This window comes from Oncorhynchus mykiss, chromosome 9 (assembly GCF_057628025.1).
Source record: "Oncorhynchus mykiss isolate SJ-2025 chromosome 9, ASM5762802v1, whole genome shotgun sequence".
NCBI lineage: Eukaryota > Metazoa > Chordata > Actinopteri > Salmoniformes > Salmonidae > Oncorhynchus > Oncorhynchus mykiss.
In genome coordinates, this window is record NC_143030.1 from 52532733 (window position 1) to 52559716 (window position 26984).

Consider the following 26984-nt stretch of genomic DNA (forward strand, 5'->3'; position numbering starts at 1 on the left):
TGTGTCTGGGTACGCTCATGTGTGTGTATGCTTGTGTCTGGGTACGCTCATGTGTGTGTATGCTTGTGTCTGGGTACGCTCATGTGTGTGTATGCTTGTGTCTGGGTACGCTCATGTGTGTGTATGCTTGTGTCTGGGTACGCTCATGTGTGTGTATGCTTGTGTCTGGGTACGCTCATGTGTGTGTATGCTTGTGTCTGGGTACGCTCATGTGTGTGTATGCTTGTGTCTGGGTACGCTCATGCGTGTGTGCAGAACATCTTCTGGACCACTGACCCTCCTGGCAGTTCTTTCCCTGGTAGCCTGGTTTGCAGACACAGAGGCCATGGTTGCGGTGGCACTCTAGGGTGTTCTGTTGGACACACTGGCACTCCTCCGAGCAGCCAGGGCCGAACGCCCACTTAGGACACGCTGGGGAGAGACGGCACACCGAGCGTTAAACAGGACTGCAGGCCTGATAGGGTACACACTGCCCAACTGTTTACATGGTAGTGCAGGGGAAGAGAGGTCCGAGGCCCTTATTCATAAATATGGGTTTCATCTTATCTTGATTATTGTCCAGTCATATGGACAATATGAGCACGTCTTGCTCTTCATTGTAATCAGAAGGCTAATATTAATACTATGCATGCCAGTCTCTATTGGCTAAGAGTTGAGGAAAGACTGACAATCAGTTCTTGTATTCATAAGAAACATTAATGTTTGTCCAAATTGCTTGCATAGTCAACTTACACACATTATTAACACACACACTTACCCCACCAGACATGCCACCAAGGGGTCTTTTTACCGTCCCCAGGTCCAGAACAAATTCGAGGAAACTAACAGTATTGTACAGGTTCATGAGTGCACGGAACTCCATCTAATATAGCGCAAATGAACAGCAAACCTGGTTTAAAAAAAACTAATAAAGCAACACCTCACGGCACAACACCTCTCCCCCATGTGACCTACTTGTTGTGTGTATGTACTGACATGTATGTGTAACTGATAGATGCGCGCACACACACACACACACACACACACACACACACACACACACACACACACACACACACACGTTAATGTTTTTAAACGTGTGTAAATTGTAAAGTCTTTTGTCTGTAATGTATTTTCCATTGTGTGTTGGACCCCAGTAAGATGAGCTCTCACCATTGACGTCGGATGACGGGGATCCTAATAACTCAAATCAAATAAAGCATCTTAGAGTTGGTGTTCTGATTTAAGATCAGTTTAGCCTTTTAGATCACATTGATCACAACAGAGGGGACCTGATCCTAGATCAGCAATCCTAGTGGCCGAACAGCCCCAGTTCACAGTAAGATCCAGATGTACCAGGAATGAGTCCTTCCTTGAGGTAATCACTGGTCCTGGCAATCAGAGAAATAGCTACAGGGAGTGAAAGGATTACATAAAGCAGTGGTTCCCAAACTGTGGAGCATGCTGGGTTTTTAAGGAACTCAGTCTGACTTTCAACTTACTCTTGAAAGTTGTAATAGTAGAATGCACAAGGTGCAATTTCTAAATTGGGTAGCGCATCATCAGTTGTCCTTTTGTCACGACAGTCATTGCAGACCTTAGAGAGCTATTTATAACTTGTCAGAAATGTCCAGATCAACTAGCCGAGGTCAGATAACGTTTTATAGCTAGGTGTTTTTGCCCATTGGTTTTGACATTCAGGGAGAAAATGTTCTAATGTTTGAGCCACTCAGATACAGTGTCACATGAACAAATATAAGACATGGCAAAATGCAGAGAAATGTAGGAAATTAGCTTTAAAACCACAAAATGTTCTCTCCACCCCATATCAAAATGCATATAATTGCAGGACATTTTCTTTAAAATGGCAACAAACAAAAACTATCCACACCATGGCAAAACATATAGAATTGCAGGAAATAAGATATAAACCTGCAAAATGTTCTCTCCTCCAACAAGAGGGGTGAGAACAGTCATGGACAGTGCTTCTCCCAATAGAAATAGTGTGGGATGTTCCCCTATGACAGAAGGGGGTGAAACGTTTTGGGGAACCACTGACATAAAGGAAATAGAGTGAAAGAAACTACAGGTAGAGGTTGAGAGGCAACGAGACATCATTCCACTCACTTAGATGACAGAAGCGCCCGTAGAGCCCGGGATCACACAGGCAAGCTCCATAGGTACGATGGCAGCGCCCGTTATTGGCACAGTTACACTTCTTATTGCAAAGTCTCCCATACAGGCCCTTAGGACAGCCTACAGAGCACAGAGACACAGAGGCAAGAGTAGAAAGTACAACATATTATAATGTGCACCAATATTAAGAGTTGCACTTTTAGGACAATTCCCTTGGTTCAATTGTGAGCTAAATAAATTGTACATTTTTGAGAGAAAGCAATGCCATTTTGATCCAGTGCTGCATGATAACATGAATCTGTGCCAACTCACCATCCTGGCACATGTCCCCGCTGATGCCAGGCGGGCAGCGGCAGTGCCCGTTTACAGGGTCACAGGTGGCACCATTCTTACACTTACAGCTGAAGGAGCAGTTCCTGCCAAAGGTGCCCTCTGGACAAGCTGGGCAAAGGGAAGGAGAGAGAGAGCGAGAGAGGGTGAGAGAAGCAGAGACAGAGGTAGGGCGTTATTTCTCTCAACAAAGCTATACACAGTAGATACATCATCAAAATACTAAATTTTCTGTAGGATGATTATGTCTGACAGAATGTGAACTCCATTTAAACATAAGGTAGGCCACTTTTATAGCTTCACCCAGCAATAGATAGAGAAACATTTGGTTCGAACTTAGATGACTAGTAACACAACAGGGGTGTATTCATGAGTATACACCAAAGCAAACTGTTGCAAAACTTTTTGCAAAGGGAATGTTTTGCAGTCCCCTCCATGTTTACATTGGTTTCCTTTGTTTAGTTCCTAGTAAATACATTATCAGGTGATCAGCATCACCTGTGACATTGAGGGTTTAAACCCTGTTGATGTTTTGATGTTTTGTTTTCTCTGCATGGCTTCACTCACTCTGGTTGCAGACAACGCCTGTCCACCCATCAGGACAGTCACAGTGGCCCTCCTCCATGTCACACACGCCACCGTTGGAACAGTCGTCACACGTCAGGCTGCAGTCGTAACCAAACGTGTTGTTTAGGCACACTGGGGAGGTGGAAGAAGAGGAGTAGAAGGAAGAGGAAGAAGAAGTAAAATAATATATAGTAGCAGTCAAAAGTGTGGACACACCTACTCATTCCATGACTTTTCTTTAGATTTACTATGTTCTACATTGTGGAATAATAGTGAAGACATCCAAACTATGAAATAATACATATGGAATCAAGTAGTAACCAAAAAAGTGTAAAACAGATCAAAATATATTTTAAATTGGAGATTCTTCAAAGTAGCCACCCTTTGCCTTGATGACAGCTTTGCACACTCTTGGCATTCTCTCAATCAACTTCATGAGGTAGTCACCTAGAATGCGTTTCAGTTAACAGGTGTGCCTTGTTGTAAGTGAATTTGTGGAATGTCGTTCCTTCTTAATGTGTTTGAGCCAATCAGTTGTGTTGTGACAAGGTAGGGGTGGTATACAGAAGATAGCCCTATTTGGTAAAATACCAAGTCCATATTATGGCAAGAATAGCTGAAATAAGCAAAGAGAAGCCACAGTCCATCATTACTTTACAACATGAAGGTCGGTCAATCAAGGAAAATATCAAGAATTTTTAATGCGGGATAGCCCCCCTTTTTTCAATTTTCAATACCCAAATCTAACTGGATGTAGCTCAGGCCCTGAAGCAAGGATATGTATATTCTTGATACCATTTGAAAGGAAACACTTTGACGTTTGTGGAAATGTGAATAGAATGTAGGAGAATATAACACAATAGATCTGGCAGAAGAAAATACTCATGAAGCTGGCTGAGAGAATGCCTGAGTTGGTGCCTCTCCTTGTTCGGGCGGCGTTCGGCGGTCGGCGTCGCCGGTCTTCTAGCCATCATTGATCCATTTTTCATTTGTTTTGTCTTGTCTTCCCCCACACCTGGTTTCAATTCCATCATTACATGTTGTGTATTTAACCCTCTGTTCCCGCCATGTCCTAGTCCGGAATTGTTTATTGTAAGTGCTAGTGCACGTTATTTCTGGTGTGCGACAGGTTTTGTACACATTGTATTGATTGTTCTAATTAAGGTGATTTGTATTATTAACCTCTTGAACCTCTGGGGGCAGTATTTCATTTTTGGATGAAAAACGTTCCTGTTTTAAACAAGATATTTTGTCACGAAAAGATGCTTGACTATGCATATAATTGACAGCTTTGGAAAGAAAACACTGCACATATATTGTCTGTGAGTGCCACAGAACTAATGCTACAGGCGAAACCAAGATGAAATTTCATTCAGGAAGTGAGCCAGATTTTGAATGCGCTGTGTTCCAATGTCTCCTTATATGGCTGTGAATGCGCAAGGAATGAGCCTACACTTTCTGTCGTTTCCCCAAGGTGTTTGCAGCATTGTGACGTATTTGTAGGCATATCATTGGAAAATTGAACATAAGAGACTACATTTACCAGGTGTCCGCTCGGTGTCCTCCGTCGAAACTATTGCGTAATCTCCAGGTGCGTGCATTTTTCCATTTTGAACAGAGGAGAAACCAAACTGCCACGAGTGATTTATCATCGAATAGATATGTTAAAACACCTTGAGGATTGATTCTAAACAACGTTTGCCATGTTTCTGTCGATATTATGGAGTTCATTTGTAAAAAAGTTTGCCGTTGTAATAACTGAATTTTCGTTTTATTTTTCTTAGCCAAACGTGATGAACAAAACGGAGCGATTTCTCCTACACAAATAATATTTTTGGAAAAACTGAACATTTGCTATCTAACTGAGAGTCTCCTCATTGAAAACATCCGAAGTTCTTCAAAGGTAAATTATTTTATTTGAATGCTTTTCTTGTTTTTGTGAAAATGTTGCCTGCTGAATGCTAGGCTTAATGCTATGCTAGCTATCAATACTCTTACACAAATGCTTGTGTAGCTATGGTTGAAAAGCATTTTTTGAAAATCTGAGATGACAGTGTTGTTAACAAAAGGCTAAGCTTGTGAGCCAATATATATATTTCATTTCATTTGCGATTTTCATGAATAGTTAACGTTGCGTTATGCTAATGAGCTTGAGGCTATAATTACGCTCCCGGCTACGGGATTGCTTGTCGCAACAGGTTAAACTGCGCCATTGAAACACAGTTTTTGCTCTCCTGCGCCTGACTTCTCTGCCGCCAGTACACACCTCTCACAGAATTACGGACCAAACTTATGGAGTCAGCAGTAGCAGGTACCCCGGGTATATGGGTGGAGGAGCGCGTCCGGGAGCACGCAGAAATCCTCCACCATCTTGGCACCGCCATGGATCGGGTTGTCTAGACAATGGACCGCTGGGAGAGACAGGGAGTTCTACCAGCGCCTCCACCAGCACAACCGGGGTCTCCACTACACGCCCTCCCTTCTCCTGGTCCCAGTGGGATTCGTCTCTCCCTTCCCCAGGAATACGATGGGACGGCTGCGAACTGTTGCAGCTAGACTTATACCTGGCAACCGTCCACCCTGCTCCTTCGGGCCGTGAGAGGGTGTCCGCCCTCGTTTCGTGCCTCACCGAGAAAGTGAGGTCTGCGCAGACCCCCCACACACCTGGTTTCAATTCCATCATTACATGTTGTGTATTTAACCCTCTGTTCCCCCATTTCCTTACCCGAAATTGTTTATTGTAAGTGCTTGTGCACGTTATTTCTGGTGTGCGATGGGTTTTGTACCCATTGTATTGATTGTTTTGTTTACAGTGATTTTTATTATTAAACTGCGCCGTAAACAGTTTTTGCTCTCCTGCACCTGACTTCTCTGCCACCAGTGCGCACCCCTTACAGGCAAACGGTGGCTACTTTGAAGAATCTATAATCGAAAATATATTTTGATTTGTTTAACACTTTATTGGTTCCTACATGATTCCATATGTGTCATTTCATAGTTTTGATGTCTTCACTATTATTCTACAATGTAGGAAATAGTAAAAATAAAGAAAAACCCTTGAATGAGTAGGTGTGTCCAAACCTTTGACTGGTACAGTATACGTAGATACATATTGGGAAAAGGACTTGGAGTAATCTTAAAAAATAACCAAATTCTACATTGGTGCAAACAAGCTGTGAAGGAACTGCTTATAAGCTGCTTGTATAGGTGTTACGACAGCCTTATGTAGATGTTACTACAGGTGTATGTATACCAAAGGTCTTGGTGAGGGTGCTCTGGGCCCGCAGCTCTCCCAGGTTGTCCTCCTCGTAGTCGTCATAACGCTCTAGCGGCTGGAAGTAATCCCCCAGCAGGGTTATCTGGGGCAGAGGGCGCTCTACTGCGATGCGACTGCTCCACTCCAATGCCTCTACTGCCCCCTCCAGGGCTGGAGGGAGAAAGTACAACAGTCATTCTCCTTGCACACTTTCTCTCCAAACTAAAATCCAGTCGAGCATGCCACTTATTAACATAAAGCAATTTGTTGCTTGTAAACTCTGGGCCCTAGCTATAGCCTTTAACTTACTGCCAGTTATAGCCTACCACTAAGGCCCAGATTTTTTCCTAGTCAGGTTACAATCAGGTCAGGAAAACTCCTGGCCCAATGTATTATTTCTACCTGACTACCACCAAGACAGGATTCATATCTATTCCACTTACGAATACAAGAGACACGGTTCTCATCTAGCCGGTGTCCTAGGTGACAGTAGCACTGAAAGGAGCCCGCTGTGTTCTGGCAGGTATGGTCACAGCCTCCGTTGTCTACCAGACACTCATCCACATCTGCAACATCAACAACCAGAAAATGCAGATTTCCTGAAGAAAATGTATGTGCTTGCTTCAGCAGTCTAAAATATATTTCATGGTAGTGTCAGAGGTTTAAATTGTTAGAGGCAAATGTACAGTTTAAGTTGAAGCAAGCACCCTTATTAAAACAGCACAGAAAATGGCATTAAAGAGCACCATAGGTTCAGCATCATCATGACATGACATCATCGTAAAACAGCGGGGTGTCTTCCTGCTTAGAAACATCAACAACGGAACTAAAATCTGCCAAGACTGCGATTATTGGCACCATCCAATTTGCCCCCTTGTGGTATACATACTGTGTACAGTACACTGGGAAGAGCCAACTATTACAATCTTGACAGATTTAGATTCTGTTGATGTCTTTAAGTAAGCAGTAAGTCATAACACTGTGTAGATATATATAAAAAAAATAAAAAAACAATTTTGATCAAGGAAGTTATGTTGCTTAATAGAACGTACCATCACAGCCACACCCATCCGAATTGAGATGGTAGCCAGCCCTGCAGTAGCATTCGTAACCCCCGGGATAGTTGGTACAGTCCTGCTCGCAGCACGAGCTTCCCACCTCACACTCGTCCAAGTCTGAAACATACACAGTCGTTGTTGACAAGTCTGTCTATGGAGAGATTTTAGTGCCAATTTTTTCAATAACTTTGAATTCATGTAAAATTCTAAATTATTTGCAGATAAAAATCACTCCATATCGATCAAACTGCTCTTTGCTCACCCACACATGTCCTGAGGTCGTCGTCCAGGTGGTAACCGTGGTGACAGCTGCAGACAGGTCCAAGGGTGGAGTGTTGGCACTTTTGGGAACAGCCTCCGTTGGTAGTCTCACAACCATTCACGATCTCCATCTCGATTCCTTAAGAGAAAGAAATATGGCCACATGCCCAGAATATAGGATTATCATTGCATTGTGAAGTTCTGCTGATCTGCGCAGACATTCGAACTAGCATTAGAGTTGAATGAGAAAAATTGGGAGTTGACAAAGTGAATAACAGGACTGAGAATGAATGGGAATTGACTGAGTGAATGAGAGTTGACAAAATGAATGTGAGTTGACTGAAAGAGAATGGGAGTTGACTGATAGTGAATAACAGTTGAATGAGAGTGAATGTGAGAAGACTGAGAAAGAATGTGAGTTGACTGAGGGTGATTGGGAGTTGACTGAGTGAATGAGAGTTGAAAGAGAGAATGGAAGTTGACTGAGTGAAAATGATAGTTGACAGAGTGAATGGGAGTTGACTTACGATAGCATTTCCTGCCATCGGCACCCAACTCGTACGCTGGGTTACAGACACAGGTGAAGGAGCCCTGGGTGTTATGGCAACCGTGGGCACAAGCAGTATTGTCGGTCTCACACTCATCAATGTCTGGGACAAACACACACACACACAACTTTGAACTACTTGCTTTTTAGCATTATCATCATAATCCTCATCACCACCATAACCAATAAAATCACCAGACTCATTTAGCAAATGATGGATATTTACCTTCACAGTTTTTGCCATCCTGTGCCAGTATGTATCCGGGAAGACAGTTGCACTGAGCTCTTCCTCCGTCATTCTTGCAGGTGTGCATACAGCCCCCATTTCTGTCTGCACAGGGGTTTTTTACTGAAATACAGTTACATGGGATGAGTACACACACAAACATTGAAAGAAACATTCACACACACACACACACACACACACACACACACACACACACACACACACACACACACACACACACACACACACTTCATAATATTCACTTGTCAGCCCTTCTCTCTCTCTGACTAATAGAGACATATGCATAATACACATAAGCAACATACACACACACATTGTGACGGCCTTGAACGTCTCAGTGCTTCTCCTTCCAATAGGGCGCTTCCCTTTTAATTCCCAATTAAATAGCCAGCATCAGCTGCTCAAAGTGGGGTGGTGATGGAGAAGCGAATGAGGATGTGTCCAACCCTCAGTTCCGAAGCTTCTTTACTCCGTTTGTTTTGTTGTATTTAAAAGTGTGCTTTGTAGCCTAGTCGCAAGTTTAACCAGGATCGGATCCACTCATTGCTTCCTTTGGACTACACATCTGTTGTTCTCTGTTGGTTCTTCATGGCCTTTCACCTCTGGAGATCTGTTGGCGGATTGGATTGGATTGTCTGACTGGCCGACTGACTAGAACTATTTTGCATACAGTATTTCATTTGCTTTAGAGTGATGTATACCGTGATGATTTAATACGTATTGAGATGTGATATTCTTCATGGTTGTGTGGTAAAATAGTTTATATTTTGATTGTATGATTGAGACTGGGTTTACGCTACACTTTATGAACGGACAAACATTGCGTGACTAAGGTCACTTGAGTTCACTGAACTCATTTACCTTTACCGGGCTGGACTCTTTTAGGCCCGAAGTATGGGACTTTTCTGGAGGAACCAGAGCTCATTATTTGTTATATTATTATGTGTGTGATCATTTATGTTGGAAATACAACCCACGCGAAAGAACACAGTTGTTTTGAAGTTATTTCTGAAAAGTGTATGACCATCCTGACTTTTACATGAGTTCTTTGTATTGGTGTTGACTTGACAGACCAGACTGGACTCATTCCCTCCCAAACCAAAAGGAAAAATCTATATTTTCTCTGGTGGGCACAACCTACCTGGCACCCCTACAAACAATAACCTCAAGTCAAAACCGTTACAACATACACAGACTGACAGATACACACACGCACTTAATTTCCTCTTGCTAGCTTCTCCCCTGTGGATTTAAGAGAGTAAATGGGTAATGTGGTTAAATGGGGTCGTAGTTACTTTCTCTGTGCAGAACAGGCCATAATTACTTTCATGTCTGCACCCCTGAAGAGTGAATTTCCAAGGAGCTCCACTTACTAGAATTATGCACTTTTTAAAACTTTTTAGATTTTTTTCTTGGTAGTTAGTTGTTGATGTATGGAAGACGATGTTAGACAGTGCACATCTAGCTAAGCAAGAAATGGAGATGGCTTCATATATTGTAAAGGGACAGAAAATCAGAAAAGGTAGAAGACGTCCACATCTGCCCATAGATAGAATTGATACAGCAGTAACAGTAACAGTAACTTTTTCACAATGCAGGTTTGTTTGAAATCCACCCTAGGTGGATAACTATTTAATGCGTTTCTATATGTCGCTTTTGGATCTGGTTCGGTAACCATAACAACAGCGGAACTCTGGTAAGCCTCCTGATGATTGCATTAACCAGTCATTCTGCTGGCACGACAGACCATTGGTCAGAGGTCGCCAAGGCGATGACGGCCTAGTCGGACTGGTCTCTCTCTCAGACCTTGGAGTCTGATACAAGACAGGAGGAATTTCAAAGCCTTCCAAAGTGCACAGTAATTTAACATATAGGGTTATTACAGTGTTCACTCCCAAATAGCTGCATTCTCTATATTACATCCTAATATATTTATGTAAACGCATCCCCCGCTTTAGTGCTAAAATTGGGCTAATGCATGTCTGGTATCAAAACCATTTAATATAACTTCAATCCTATTGGATCTAGAATAGCATTGACATCTCTCAAAGTGCTTTTTTTTGTTGAAAATGTGAAATTCCAAGAATATTAAATACGTCCATATGTCTTGATATATAAAATACGACATGATATATCTGAGATCTACTTGTCGACCACAGTAAGAACCGTCTGAAGTTAAAGGATCTGAGCTGCCAATGGGCTTTGGGTAAGGACTGAGGACTGCCAGGCACGATATCTGAAGCCAACCACTCCAGCACAGCTGTGTCCTCTATCTACTGTATCTTTAGCAGGAGGAAATCTGGGTGCTATAGTTTGGCCTAGTAGTCATTAACACAAGCTAGTAAGTACAGTATTGATGAACATAATCAGTGCCGTCTCCAGTCTTTAAGTCTGTTTGAAATTCATTGCATGCCATGAAACGCCTTTATGCGGTCATACCAAATGGGCATGGGAAACAATGATGGCCACATGTACATTTGAGTTTGTTTAAAGTGCTACTTTTATGAGGATGCAGTGTTTGTCCACGGTTTTCATGAGCCTTGTTTGAGAAAATAATGTGAAGTTGGTACGGAAAACACCAGGCTGGAGTTAAAGTCACGGAATTGCATCAGGTTTATTCGGCCCCATGACAGGACAGACAGACAGACGGACGGACGGACGGACGGACGGACGGACGGACGGACGGACGGACGGACGGACGGACGGACGGACGGACGGACGGACGGACGGACGGACGGACGGACGGACGGACGGACAGACAGACGGACGGACGGACGGACGGACGGACGGACGGACGGACAGACAGACAGACAGACAGACAGACAGACAGACAGACAGACAGACAGACAGACAGACAGACAGACAGACAGACAGACAGACAGACAGACAGACAGACAGACAGACAGACAGACAGACAGACCACAAAGCCAACACAGTCAACGCAGTCCGCACAGTCAACACAGCCAACGAAGTCAACACAGCTAGCATAGCCAGCACAGTCAGCATTTTGTAATTTCACCTCATCCCTGACATGGCAAACAAAGACAAAAAAGTTTGTGCTGCATGGAGATTCAAGGCCAAGATGGACTGAGAAATTGCGTGCACACCCACATCCACTATAAAGTTTAGGCACAACAGTGCAGTAACATTGATTTCATTGTTTTTGACAAAACTAGCCTAATGCGACACCTCATGGTGGATCATTGCTATCAGTCAACCACAGAACACACATGTGTGAGCCATGCAACACTTCTAGATAAACAACCATCAACCTGATCTGTGTCTGGACATGACTTTATGATTCATATTGAACATATGGAATATTACACGGACAGGAATTTTTTTTATGGCAGTCTAGCGGCACTTACGTATGCAGTGTTTGCCGTCCTCTGCGAGCTGATAGTTGGGTCTGCAGCGACACTGGTAGTGAGCCGGGGACAGTTGCACACAGTTCTGCTCACAGCTTCCATTGCTGACGGCACAGGATCGGACGGCTGGAGACAAACACACAGAGAGAGCGACAACAGATCAACAATTAAAGGTGATGTATAGTACACAAATAAAGTTAATTTATTATCATATGAAGAAAGAATACCTGTTTCGATGCGCTCAAAGTCTAATGCAGACAGACACAATTTGACCACTATTGTTTTTTGTTTCCGATGACCTACATTGACACAGGCCCAGAGTTTTTCATGAGAGCAGGATAAACTCTTGGCCCTAACAATGACTAGTAATTGTTATGAACATTACAAGTACAGTAGGTCTGCTTTCTCTGACAGCAGGAGCAAGTGTTCGTCTATGTTTTCTCACAAAGAGCGAGACACCACGAGATCTTTTCAAACATTGGATGTATCATAACCCAAGGTGAACTGTATCTCTTTATGAGAAGTAGATCCTCCATTTTCATTTGGATGAACTCAGAAAAGGGAGTCCCAGTTTCAAAACAAAAACAAAAATGTACCCCATCTCCACTCCACCCTTGGAATGTGATGGTCGCAGACACAGTCCCCTCTGCTCCAATCTGTTTCCCCTTCAATTGCTATCTCGGAAGAAAAGCCCAATAATAACATGGAGAGAAATGCCGGAGATAATTCATTTTTTGCCGCTCCATCAGCGAGCCATCGTGTTGGGCCAATAAGCGTACGGACAGCAGGGGGTACTTACGTGGCTCATTGCAGTGGACCTTGTACAGAAACAACCCCTGCCGCTAACCTCTAGGCCATTGGAACCTTATGTACAGTATATCTGACAGGAATGGATAGATATAAGCAATATGGTAGTGGCTTAACCAATATTGCTTACACCTAGTCCTGTCAGATACCTAGAGTGGTATAGGGGAAATGGGTTGTTTCTGGACAGGGCCTATGTTTATGGAGGAGATTATCAGTGGAAAGTATCAGGTCTTCCCCTGACTGGCAACGTGCCCAGGGGAAGCCAACATGAGTCAGCGGACAGTGTTGCTTGGGAAGATAGATTGCCCATTTGCTCCCCATTGTTTGTAAATCAATCAACACTCCACATAGCCAATATGTGAGCCAGGTAGCGATATAGCGTTGGTCCAAGTTTCACTGATTCTCAAAGAACAATCATTTTCCTAATGATGGATGAGTTGGCTCTTTTGACTGTGCTAAAATCCAATGAGACTGACTGTCTGCAGTTAGCTTCTATAGTACTTGCTCCTGGTTTCAGGAGGAATCACAGGAACAGAGCTCTTAGTGGAGCGAGGCTCCAGAGCACTCTAGTGTGAAGAGGGAGAGAGACATGCTTTCCTGGCCGGTTTGGTTCATCTGGGAATGCTAGGGGAATGCTAGGGGAATGCTAGGGGAATGCTAGGGGAATGCTAGGGGAATGCTAGGGGACAGTTGAGACTACTTAGGGCTCATAATCTAAAAGGCCAGACGTACATGGGTCGACACTTTGTTCAGGGAAAGGGAGGACTTCATTGAAAGGAAATTAAGCATTATCAAGAGTGAGTCTTTAATTTAAACTTTTGCGAAGTAGGATCACACTACTCATGTTTTTTTCAGTAAGCCATATCACACACAGTTTGTTAGGGATATCTTATGTTTTCTACTGTTTGGATCATCCTTGAGTTCATCAGCTGCCTTTCATTTAAAGGAGGAAAATGAGGCCTGGTGAAAAACAACGTGAGAATGACGAGGCGGTTTGTTTGACACATCACGCCATCAGAGGTTTCTGTGCCTTCAAAGCAGCCTGATTAAAATCTAAATAAATAACTCTATTGATTCTGCGCTTCTGGACTGCACACAGATGATGTGCATAAGACTACAGGGAATCTGAAATGAGCGCGTGTGTCAAAGCACATGGTCTGCCTCTTCAATGGTGAAAAGGAAAAGCAATGTGATTGAAAGTTTTTGTAGTTGAGCTGAGAGGACAGCATTTGGTGTGGCCAACCCTGGAGAGCTCTAAGTGGTGCACATTTTGTTCCAGCTCAGCTTTAACAGTAACACACCTGTTTCTACTAAATAGCTGTAAGACCTTGATTAGCTGAACCAGGTATGTTAGTGCCAGGCTGGAACAAAAGCCTGCACACCCAGTAGCTCTCCAGGAAAAGGGGTTGGCCACCTGCACTCTAAGTCATCACTCTGCAGAATTCTATTCACAAACTGAGGTAGTGTAATGTAGGGCCCATTTGGAGTATCTCTGTGGTAATTACTCATTGAAAAATAACAGGCACACTAACATTTCATCCAGACCAGCTCTGGTCAAAGCCAACTGTGTTTCAACAGGCCTCGGGGCTTCCCACCCACTGGGCACATACTGGTTGAATAAACGTTGTTTCCACATCATTTCAATGAAATTACGTTAAACCACTGTGGAAAAGACGTTGAATTGACGTCTGGCCCGCTGTGCGGTAATGCTCCCTAATCAATCAGAGAGAGAGAGTTATCCTGACACGCTGTTGTTGTGTGAATTAAAATAAGCTTTCTGATGCATCACTGGAACTTGCAGAGGAAAACAGATGAGATCTAAGCGAGAGGGTGTGTGTGCGCATGTACACATATGTGAGAGAGAGAGAGAGAGAAAGAAGAGGGGGAGACACTGCACTACTATATATGCCCAGACACAAACCTGCTCTGACAGGGCTGCTGGGGAACAGTGGGAAAGCTTGTCTTCTGCCAGCACAACAGACTCTTTGATTCCCCCTTTTGACACAAGCAGAAGGTGGAGACCCCTCTTTCACTGCTTTGATGTGAGTCCCAGCTTCTCCCGTGGCCTAGCTTCCAGACGGTGAGGGCAACAACAGAATACATCCACGTTGGACCACATCCACCTGATTCATCCCAAACCTCCCTCACACCCTTCACCCCTTTGACCTCAGGTGACCCCTCCACACCCTCCCCTGGATCTTACCGATGCAAGTCCGGCCATCTGTGTGCAGACGGGTGCCCGGGTTGCACTCGCAGTAGTACGAGCCCCTGGTGTTGACACATCGGTGCTGGCAGCCCCCATTATAGACCTGACACTCATCAATATCTGTGGGAGAGAAATGACAAATCAGTGTAATCACTCGTTAATAGTAAAGAACAGTAAATTGTGGTGGAACAGCTCTGCCTAAGCCCAAGGCCGGCATTATGAGCGGGGCTTAGGGGGCCTGGCCTGCCCTATCGTACCTTGGGACAGAAAGACCTATCAATCTCAGATAAATCATCCAAGCGAGCAAAACAGCACCCCTCTGTCTCAGTATGTGTAGCCCATGTACAGTCGTGGCCAAAAGTTTTGAGAATGACACAAATATTAATTTCCACGAAGTTTGCTGCTTCAGTGTCTTTAGATATTTTTGTCAGATGTTACTATGGAATTCTGAAGTATAATTACAAGTATTTCATAAGTGTCAAAGGCTTTTATTGACAATTACATGAAGTTGATGCAAAGAGTCTTTGCAGTGTTGACCCTTCTTTTTCAAGACCTCTGCAATTCGCCCTGGCATGCTGTCAATTAACTTCTGGGCCACATCCTGACTGATGGCAGCCCATTCTTGCACAATCAATGCTTGGAGTTTGTCAGAATTTGTGGGGTTTTGTTTGTCCACGCGCTTCTTGAGGATTGACCACAAGTTCTCAATTGGATTAATGTCTGGGGAGTTTCCTGGCCATGGACCCAAAGTATCGATGTTTTGTTCCCCGAGCCACTTAGTTTTCACTTTTGCCTTATGGCAAGATACTCAATCATGCTGGAAAATGCATTGTTCGTCACCAAACTGTTCCTGGATTGTTGGGAGAATTTGCTCTCGAAGGATGTGTTGGTACCATTCTTTATTCATGGCTGTGTTCTTAGGCAAAATTGTCAGTGAGCCTACTCCCTTGGCTGAGAAGCAACCCCACACATGAATGGTCTCAGGATGCTTTACTGTTGGCATGACACAGGACTGATGGTAGCGCTCACCTTGTCTGACAAGCTTTTTCCGGATGCCCCAAACAATCGGAAAGGAGATTAATCAGAGAATATGACTTTACCCCAGTCCTCAGCAGTCCAATCCCTGTACCTTTTGCAGAATATCAGTCGGTCCCTGATGTTTTTCCTGGAGAGAAGTGGCTTCTTTGTTGCCCTTCTTAACTCCAGGCCATCCTCCAAAAGTATTTGCCTCACTGTGTGTGCAGATGCACTCACACCTGCCTGCTGCCATTCCTGAGCAAGCTCTGTACTGGTGGTGCCCCGATCCCGCAGCTGAATCAACTTTAGGAGACGGTCCTGGCACTTGCTGGACTTTCTTGGGCGCCCTGAAGCCTTCTTCACAACAATTGAACCGCTCTCCTTGAAGTTCTTGATGATCCGATAAATGGTTGATTTATGTGCAATCTTACTGGCAGCAATGTCCTTGCCTGTGAAGTCCTTTTTGTGCAAAGAAATGATGAAGGCACGTGTTTCCTTGCAGTTAACCATTGTTGACAGAGGAAGAACAATGATTCAAAGCACCGCCCTCCTTTTGAAGCTACCAGTCTGTTATTCGAACTCAATCAGCATGACAGAGTGATCTCCAGCCTTGTCCTCGTCAACACTCACACCTGTGTTAACGAGAGAATCACTGACATGATGTCAGCTGGTCCTTTTGTGGTAGGGCTGAAATGCAGTGGAAATGTTTGTTGGGGATTTAGGTAATTTGCATGGCAAAGAGGGACTTGCAATTAATTGCAATTCATCTGATCACTCTTCATAACATTCTGGAGTATATGCAAATTGCCAACATACAAACTGAGGCAGCAGACTTTGAAAATTAGTATTTGTGTCATTCTCAAAACGACTGTACTGTATCTGATGCTGTCTGGACAAAATGAGTATGGCATTAGCTTGAAGGGGGGTCCCAGCAGTTCTAGTTTGAAAAAAAAATGTGTGCAGCACTTGCAGACATCGGAGGTCCAAAAAAAAAAGCGCCCCCTATTTAAATCAAATATCCTTCCAACTGATTTGTTCTGGCACCAGTTCTGGCACCAGTCCTGCCTAAGCACCAGAAGCCCTGCAGGCCACTGTTAAGGTGCGTGAATGAGGACCCAAAAGCGAATTAACAAAACAGAGTTACTTTAATGACGAAAACAAAACGTAGGCTCAGACGGACAGGCAGATTCCGACAGGACAGGACAAGGTTACAGTAACACGACGATGGTCTGGTTCAGGCATGAATGACACAAACAAACAAACAAGAATCCGACAAGGACAGGAGCAGAAACAGAGAGAGATATAGGGACCTAATCAGAGGGAAAAAGGGAACAGGTGGGGAACGGGGTGAATGGGTAGTTAGAGGAGACAAGGGACAGCTGGGGGAAAGCGGGGGAGAAAAGGTAACCTGACACGACCAGCAGAGGGAGACAGGGTGAAGGGAAAGGACAGAGACAAGACAACATGACAGTACCCCCCCACTCACCGAGCGCCTCCTGGCGCACTCGAGGAGGAAACCTGGCGGCAACGGAGGAAATCCTCGATCAGCGCACGGTCCAGCACGTCCCGAGAGGGAACCCAACTCCTCTCCTCCGGACCGTACCCCTCCCAATCAACAAGGTACTGGTGACCACGGCCCCGAGGACGCATGTCCAAAATCCTGCGGACCCTGTAGATGGGTGCGCCCTCGACAAGGATGGGGGGGGGGGGGGAAGACGAGCGGGGGCGCGAAGAACGGGCTTAACACAAGAGACATGGAAGACCGGGTGGACGCGACGAAGGTATCGCGGAAGAAGAAGTCGCACTGCGACAGGATTAATGACCCGAGAAATACGGAACGGACCAATGAACCGTGGGGTCAACTTGCGAGACGCCGTCTTAAGGGGAAGGTTCTGAGTGGAGAGCCAAACTCTCTGACCGCGACAATATCTAGGACTCTTAGTTCTACGCTTATTAGCAGCCCTCACAGTCTGCGTCCTATAACGGCAAAGTGCAGACCTGACCCTCTTCCAGGTGCGCTCGCAACGTTGGACAAAAGCCTGAGCGGAGGGGACGCTGGACTCGGCGAACTGAGATGAGAACAGCGGAGGCTGGTACCCGAGGCTACTCTGAAAAGGAGATAGCCCGGTTGCAGACGAAGGAAGCGAGTTGTGGGCGTATTCTGCCCAGGGGAGCTGTTCTGACCAAGACGCAGGGTTGCGAAAAGAAAGACTGCGTAAGATGCGACCAATAGTCTGATTGGCCCGTTCTGCTTGACCGTTAGACTGGGGGTGAAAGCCGGAAGAGAGACTGACGGAAGCCCCAATCAAACGACAAAACTCCCTCCAAAATTGAGACGTGAATTGCGGACCTCTGTCCGAAACGACGTCTGACGGAAGGCCATGAATTCTGAAAACATTCTCGATGATGATTTGTGCCGTCTCTTTAGCAGAAGGAAGCTTAGCAAGGGGAATGAAATGAGCCGCCTTAGAGAACCTATCGACAACCGTAAGAATAACAGTCTTCCCCGCTGACGAAGGCAGTCCGGTGACAAAATCTAAGGCGATGTGAGACCACGGTCGAGAGGGAATGGGAAGCGGCCTGAGACGGCCGGCAGGAGGGGAGTTACCGGACTTAGTCTGCGCGCAGACCGAACAAGCAGCCACGAAACGACGCGTGTCATGCTCCCGGGTGGGCCACCAAAAACGCTGGCGAATGGAAGCAAGCGTACCCCGAACGCCAGGGTGGCCGGCTAACTTGGCAGAGTGAGCCCACTGAAGAACGGCCAGACGAGTAGGAACGGGAACGAAAAGAAGGTTCCTAGGACAAGCGCGCGGCGACGGAGTGTGAGTGAGCGCTTGCTTTACCTGCCTCTCAATACCCCAGACAGTCAACCCGACAACACGCCCCTCAGGGAGAATCCCCTCGGGGTCAGTGGAGGCTACTGAAGAACTGAAGAGACGAGATAAAGCATCAGGCTTGGTGTTCTTAGAGCCCGGACGATAAGAAATCACGAACTCGAAACGAGCGAAAAACAGCGCCCAACGCGCCTGACGCGCATTAAGACGTTTGGCAGAACGGATGTACTCAAGGTTCCTATGGTCAGTCCAAACGACAAAAGGAACGGTCGCCCCCTCCAACCACTGTCGCCATTCGCCTAGGGCTAACCGGATGGCGAGCAGTTCGCGGTTTCCCACATCATAGTTACGTTCCGACGGGGACAGGCGATGAGAAAAATACGCGCATGGGTGGACCTTGTCGTCAGAGAGGGAGCGCTGAGAAAGAATGGCTCCCACGCCCACCTCTGACGCGTCAACCTCGACAACGAACTGTCTAGAGACGTCAGGTGTAACAAGGATAGGAGCGGATGTAAAACGATTCTTGAGGAGATCAAAAGCTCCCTGGGCGGAAACGGACCACTTAAAGCACGTCTTGACAGAAGTAAGGGCTGTGAGAGAAGCTGCCACCTGACCGAAATTACGGATGAAACGACGATAGAAGTTTGCGAAGCCGAGAAAGCGCTGCAGCTCGACGCGTGACTTAGGAGCGGGCCAATCAATGACAGCTTGGACCTTAGCGGGATCCATCTTAATGCCTTCAGCGGAAATAACAGAACCGAGAAATGTGACGGAGGAGGCATGAAAAGTGCACTTCTCAGCCTTCACAAAAAGACAATTCTCTAAAAGGCGCTGGAGGACACGTCGAACGTGCTGAAGATGAATCTGGAGTGACGGTGAAAAAATCAGGATATCGTCAAGGTAAACGAAAACAAAGATGTTCAGCATGTCTCTCAGGACATCATTGACTAATGCCTGAAAGACAGCTGGAGCGTTAGCGAGGCCGAAAGGAAGAACCCGGTATTCAAAGTGCCCTAACGGAGTGTTAAACGCCGTCTTCCACTCGTCCCCCTCCCTGATGCGCACGAGATGGTAAGCGTTACGAAGGTCCAACTTAGTGAAAAACCTGGCTCCCTGCAGGATCTCGAAGGCTGAAGACATAAGAGGAAGCGGATAACGATTCTTAACTGTTATGTCATTCAGCCCTCGATAATCTATGCAGGGGCGCAGAGACCCGTCCTTCTTCTTGACAAAAAAAAACCCCGCTCCGGCGGGAGAGGAGGAGGGGACTATGGTACCGGAGTCAAGAGCTACAGACAAATAATCCTCGAGAGCCTTACGTTCGGGGGCCGACAGAGAGTATAGTCTACCCCGGGGGGGAGTGGTTCCCGGAAGGAGATCAATACTACAATCATACGACCGGTGTGGAGGAAGAGAGGTGGCCCTGGACCGACTGAACACCGTGCGCAGATCGTGATATTCCTCCGGCACCCCTGTCAAATCACCAGGCTCCTCCTGTGAAGAAGAGACAGAGGAAACAGGAGGGATAGCAGACATTAAACATTTCACATGACAAGAGACGTTCCAGGAGAGGATAGAATTACTAGACCAATTAATGGAAGGATTATGACAAACTAGCCAGGGATGGCCCAAAACAACAGGTGTAAAAGGTGAACGAAAAATCAAAAAAGAAATGGTTTCGCTATGATTACCAGAAACAGTGAGGGTTAAAGGTAGCGTCTCACGCTGAATCCTGGGGAGAGGACTACCATCCAGGGCGAACAAGGCAGTGGACTCCCTTAACTGTCTGAGAGGAATGTCATGTTCCCGAGCCCAGGTCTCGTCCATAAAACAGCCCTCCGCCCCAGAGTCTATTAAGGCACTGCAGGAAGCTGACGAACCGGTCCAGCGTAGATGGACCGACAAGGTAGTGCAGGATCTTGAAGGAGAGACAGGAGTAGTAGCGCTCACCAGTAGCCCTCCGCTTACTGATGAGCTCTGGCTTTTACTGGACATGAAGTGACAAAATGACCAGCAGAACCGCAATAGAGACAGAGGCGGTTGGTGATTCTCCGTTCCCTCTCCTTAGTCGAGATGCGGATACCTCCCAGCTGCATAGGCTCAGCTCCCGAGCCGGCAGAGGAAGATGGTAGTGATGCGGAGAGGGGGGCAACGGAGAACGCGAGCTCCTTTCCACGAGCTCGGTGACGAAGATCAACCCGTCGCTCAATGCGAATAGCGAGTTCAATCAAGGAATCCACGCTGGAAGGAACCTCCCGGGAGAGAATCTCATCCTTTACCTCTGCGCGGAGACCCTCCAGAAGACGAGCGAGCAAAGCCGGCTCGTTCCAGCCACTGGAGGCAGCAAGAGTGCGAAACTCAATAGAGTAGTCTGTTATGGATCGATTGCCTTGACATAGGGAAGACAGGGCCCTGGAAGCCTCCTCCCCAAAAACAGATCGATCAAAAACCCGTATCATCTCCTCCTTAAAGTCCTGATACTGGTTAGTACACTCAGCCCTTGCCTCCCAGATTGCCGTGCCCCACTCACGAGCCCGTCCAGTAAGGAGAGATATGACGTAGGCGACACGAGCAGTGCTCCTGGCGTAAGTGTTGGGCTGGAGAGAAAACACAATATCACACTGGGTGAGGAACGAGCGGCATTCAGTGGGCTCCCCAGAGTAACACGGCGGGTTATTGATTCTGGGCTCCGGAGATTCGAAAGCCCTGGAAGTGGCCGGTGGATCGAGGCGGAGATGGTGAACCTGTTCTGTGAGGTTGGAGACTTGGGTGGCCAGGGTCTCAACGGCATGTCGAGCAGCAGACAATTCCTGCTCGTGTCTGCCTAGCATCGCTCCCTGGATCTCGACGGCTGAGTGGAGAGGATCCGAAGTCGCTGGGTCCATTCTTGGTCGGATTCTTCTGTTAAGGTGCGTGAATGAGGACCCAAAAGCGAATTAACAAAACAGAGTTACTTTAATGACGAAAACAAAACGTAGGCTCAGACGGACAGGCAGATTCCGACAGGACAGGACAAGGTTACAGTAACACGACGATGGTCTGGTTCAGGCATGAATGACACAAACAAACAAACAAGAATCCGACAAGGACAGGAGCAGAAACAGAGAGAGATATAGGGACCTAATCAGAGGGAAAAAGGGAACAGGTGGGGAACGGGGTGAATGGGTAGTTAGAGGAGACAAGGGACAGCTGGGGGAAAGCGGGGGAGAAAAGGTAACCTGACACGACCAGCAGAGGGAGACAGGGTGAAGGGAAAGGACAGAGACAAGACAACATGACAGCCACTTACAGAGAAGCCATTGGACACACACAGAGCAATCAGCAATAAATACAGGCGCATGCCAATCTCACAGGGCCAGGAGGTAACTGGAGACAGATGGACGAAGGCCAGGACAGTTAGCAAAGAAAGTACTGCAGGGCTGGTAAACACACACACACACACACACACACACACACAACCAGCCCTCTAACCACAGAAGTCCTACGGCATCTTGACAACGCTTGTACTTCAAGCGAACTGTCTTGTAGGATGTAGATCTCATATTCAAATTGTAATATTCCAGACCATCAGCCATTTAACAATGAAAACATACTTCCTATTTTTTTATATGACTCTCCATGAATAAGGCAGAATAATTAGCTAGCTACACTGACCAAAAATATAAACGCAACATGTAAAGTGGTGGTCCCATGTTTCATGAGCTGAAATAACAGATCATAGAAATGTTCCATATGCACAAAAAGCGTATTTCTCTCAAATGTTGTGCACGAATTTGTTAACTTCTTATGGCTGGGGAGCAGTATTGAGTAGCTTGGATGAATAAGGTGCCCAAAGTAAATGGCCTGCTCCTCAGTCTCAGTTGCTAATATATGCATATTAGTATTAGATAGAAAACACTCTGAAGTTTCTAAAACTGTTTGAATGATATCTGTGAGTATAACAGAACTCATATGGCAGGCAAAAACCTGAGGAGAAATCAAAACAGGAAGTGAGAAATCTGAGGCTGGTATGTACTCAACACAGTTCCCATTGAAACACGCTTGAGATATTAATGATGTTGCACTTCCTAGGGCTTCCACCAGATGTCAACCGTCTATAGAAATGTGAATGAGACTTCTACTGTGTTGTGGGACTGAATGACAACAGAATGAATCAGGTGTCTGGCAGTCAGCCATTTTCTGGCTGCGCGCATTGCACATGATAGCGACCTGCGTTCCATGGCTCCTGAAAACACAAAGGAATACTCCGGTTGGAACTTTATTGAAGATTAATATTAAAAACATCCTAATGATTGATTCTGTACTTAGTTTGAAATGTTTCTTCGACCAGTAATATAACTTTTTGAAGATGTTGTCCGACGTAACGCTGACCAGAACGAGCATTTGGATATGTATACCAAACGCGCTAACAAAAGTAGCTAATTGGACATAAATAACGGACATTATCGAACAAATCAAGCATTTATTGTGGACCTGGGATTCCTTGGAGTGCATTCTGATGAAGATCCTCAAAGGTAAGGGAATATTTAGCATGTCATTTATGGTTTATGTTGACTACAACATGGCGGCTATTTTGACTTGATTGTTCTGAGCGCCGTCTCAGATTATTGCATGGTTTGCTTTTTCAGTAAAGTTTTTTTGAAATCTGACAGAGCAGTTACATTAAGGAGAGGTATATCTATAATTCCATGTGTATAACGTGTATTATCATCTACATTTATGATGAGTATTTCTGATGAATTGATGTGGCTATGTAAAATCACTGGCTGTTTTTGGAAACATACATGTATTGTGTAACATGAAGTCCCATGAGTGTCATCTGATGAAGATCATCAAAGGTTAGTGATTCATTTTCTCTATTTGTGGTTTTTGTGACTCCTCTCTCTGGATGGAAAAATGGCTGTGTTTTATTGTGACTCGGTGCTGACCTAACATAATCGTTTGTGGTGCTTTCGCCGTAAATCCTATTTGAAATCGGACACTGTGGTGGGATTAACAACAAGAATACCTTTAAAAGAGTATAAGATACTTGTATGTTTGAGGAATTTTAATTGTGAGATTTCTGTTGTTTTGAATTTGGCGCCCTGCACTTTCAGTGGCTGTTGTCATATCATCCAGGTAACGGGATTGCAGCCCAATTAACATCCCTGTTAGTGAGCATTTCTCCTTTGCCAAAATAATCCATCCACCTGACAGGTGTGGCATATCAAGAAGCTGATTAAACATCATGATCATTATACAGGTGCACCTTGTGTTGGGGACAATAGAAGGCCACTTTAAAATGTGCAGTTTTGTCACACGACACAATGCCACAGATGTATCAAGTTTTGAGGGAGCAATTGACATGCTGACGGCAGGAATTCTCACCAGCTGCTGTTGCCAGAGAATTTAATGTTAATTTCTCTACCATAAGCTGCTTCCAACATAATTTTAAAGAATTTTGTAGTGTATCCAACCGGCCTCAGAACCGTAGACCATGTGTTTGGCGTCATGTGGGCGAGCGGTATGCTGATGTCAACGCACCAGAGTGCCCCATGGTGGCGCTGGGATTATTGTATAGGCAGGCATAAACTACAGACAACAAACACAATTGCATTTTATCAATGGTAATTTGAATGCACATTCAAAGATATACCGTGACGAGATCCTGAGGCCCATTGTCATGCCATTCATACACACCGCCATCACCTCATGTTTCTGCATGATAATGCACAGCCCCATGTCGCATGGATCTGTACACAATTCCTGGAAGCTGAACATATCCCAGTTCTTCCATGGCCTGCATACTCACCAGACATGTCACCGATTGAGTTTGGGATGCTCTGGCTCGATGTGTAAAACAGCTTGTTCCCGCCAATATCAAGCAACTTCACACAGTCATTGAAGAGGAGTGGGACAACATTCCACAGACCACAATCAACAGCCTAATCAACTCTATGCGTAGAAGATGATGTGTAGCACTGCATGAGGCAAATTGGTGGTCACGCCCCTACTTTTTTTTAAAGGTATCTGTGACCAACAGATGCATAACTGTATCCCCAGTCATGTGAAAACCATAGATTAGGGCCTAATGAATTGATTTAAATTGGCTGATTTCCTTATATGACCTGTAACTCAGTAGAATCTTTGAAATTGTTGCATGTTGCGTTTATACTGAATGATTAAACACGTTGTGACAGCGATTTAATAGTTTGCAAATTTGAGAAAGAAATGATCAAAGTGGTGGCTATCTCCTGCACAAATTTTGTGCAAGGAAGTCGGTCTCCAGTGCTGTGACTTAATCAGCTGCTTAGCTAACTTCTTAGCTAGCTTACTGACATAGCTAGTTAGCTTTCTAGCTCTATCTTTATTGACATAAAAGGCTTGCTTAAATTACACTGAAGTTGTCGACATACAGTCCCAGCATGATTTATGCTAGCTCCATGATTAATTCAGACAGCTTTGAGGCAGAAATGGGGTTCAGCAGACGATGTCACCTAGGTAATATTATCTAATGTTAGACACCACATTGTAGCCAAACTACGTTTGATCCATCCCATTAGTCTTTGCGAGATACGAGACAGATCAGTGCAAGCAATGCTAAAATGGAGTATATCTACCCCATTTATTACAACACAAATTTACCTTACACCTGGATTAGGAATGGCACTGGAAAATTAACATATGGCCTCATGCAAGCTTCCTCAAAGGCAGTAAACATCATCCAGTTCCTCTCCATAACAACCAGTTTTATCTGTCCTTCACAGGCCAGAGGTCAATGATTCCCTTACAAAAATATATTGCGGTTTTGAAACTACAGTTAAAGTGCAGTAACTGCTGTCGATTGTGGTATTTTGGACGCAGTAATTGCAGAATATCTGCAGTGTACTGCAGTTGAACTGCAGTTATGCTGCACTTTAACTACAGTTACACTGCTAAATTACTGCAGTAAGAAAATTGTTATTTTGGATGCAGTATTTGTAGCATACTGTGGTTATAATTCACTCACTAACTGCAGTTGTATTCCAGTGTACTGCAGTTATACTGCACTCTGACTGCAATCTTTTTTCATAAGGGTTCTCTGTGCCTCTATTAAAACTTTATCCAGAGGCTCCTATGACATTAAGTGTCCTTCAGGGGCCCGTTTGAAGACATTCTCTTCTGGATATCACCGCTTCAAAGAGCACTACCATAGGGAAAATACATACTCAGCACAAACCTGCAGCTATCAAAAACGTAATCGTTTCCTGCAGAGTAGATTTAGCTCTATAAGCTACACATTTGTTCTTCTAAGGAGCCACATCCATACAATGCACAAGATACATATTGCAGAAAAAAGCAGTCATAACAAATACAGTATGTCACTATGAAGAGAGTTGCTGACGCCATCAAAGCAATGAAGTGACATTTTCTTAATAAGACGAGAGCTTATTCCCCATTCAAGATTTATGGAGAACAAACATGGTTTCCTTAGTTTCTTTGAAATACAGCCATCGTTCCACAATGTCAAGTCCAGTAGCATTCCACGACACGCTTTACTGTTATCATTTCAAGGCACTGTGGTCACACGGCTCGCCTTTCAAGCCTATGAGAAACCATCTGTGACGCAGACATCCCCTACTTCCAACTTCAACAAAACCAGAGACCACCAAAACAAGACGAATGTCAGAATGAGAGATAGGCTATGAGGAGGTATTTGGCTTTTGAAACAAAGACCGTTGGATGTCCTCTGATGTCCTCTGTCTTCTGGTCTGGAGCTATATTTAGGGTCCACTTGGGGGCAAGGCCTGAAAGAGACTTCAGAGGACGTTACTAAAGCCAGGAGGAAAGGTCTGGCTTCGGCCTCAAGAGGCCCAGGAGTGGAGAGTGGCCCAGTTGCCATTAAAACTGGGCATTGTGATAAGCAGTAAATGCCTGAAGTGATCAGCCAAATTATGTTTACTGGATTTATCTTGGTACCATAAGGGATTTGGAGTTACAGCAAAGTTCAATCTATGTATCAATCTATACGGAACAAAAATATAAACGCAACATGGAACAATTTAAATACATTCATTAAGCCCTAATCTCTGGATTTCAGATAACTGGGCAGGGACGCAGCCATGGGTGGGCCTGTTAGGGCGCCAGGTCCACCCACTTGGGAGCCAGGTCCACCCACTGGGGAGCCAGGCCCAGCCAATCAGAATGAGTTTTTCCCAAGAAAAGGGCTTTATTACAGAAATAAATATTCCTCAATTTCATCAACTGTCCGTGTGGTTGGTCTCAGACGATCCCACAGGTGAAGAATCCGGATGTGAAGGTCCTGGGCTGGTGTGGTTACACGTGGTCTGCGGATGTGAGGACGGTTGGAAGTACTGCTAAATTCTCTGGAGTTGGAGGTGGCTTATGG

General features: G+C 45.2%; 1 protein-coding gene and 1 long non-coding RNA gene across 5 annotated transcripts in view; one reads left to right on the top strand and one right to left on the bottom strand.

Moving 5' to 3' along the window:
• Positions 1-26984, top strand: part of LOC149981256 (uncharacterized) — a 376586-nt gene that overhangs the window by 83374 nt on the left and 266228 nt on the right. The gene's annotated exons all lie outside the window — the stretch shown is intronic.
• Positions 1-26984, bottom strand: part of LOC110532240 (multiple epidermal growth factor-like domains protein 6) — a 109799-nt gene that overhangs the window by 50592 nt on the left and 32223 nt on the right. For all 4 annotated transcript variants that reach the window (XR_016483304.1, XM_036988181.2, XM_090184464.1 and 1 more), the window contains exons 2-13: positions 14760-14882; positions 11750-11875; positions 8361-8483; positions 8115-8237; positions 7589-7726; positions 7321-7443; positions 6712-6834; positions 6266-6439; positions 3013-3144; positions 2428-2556; positions 2107-2235; positions 277-411 (exon numbers count right to left, since the gene is read on the bottom strand). Coding sequence is in view for 3 of the 4 variants with exons in the window: in XM_036988181.2 (XP_036844076.2) it covers positions 277-411; positions 2107-2235; positions 2428-2556; positions 3013-3144; positions 6266-6439; positions 6712-6834; positions 7321-7443; positions 7589-7726; positions 8115-8237; positions 8361-8483; positions 11750-11875; positions 14760-14882 (1578 nt within the window). In the remaining variant the exon portion in view is untranslated. The remainder of the gene's footprint in view (positions 1-276; positions 412-2106; positions 2236-2427; positions 2557-3012; positions 3145-6265; positions 6440-6711; positions 6835-7320; positions 7444-7588; positions 7727-8114; positions 8238-8360; positions 8484-11749; positions 11876-14759; positions 14883-26984) is intronic.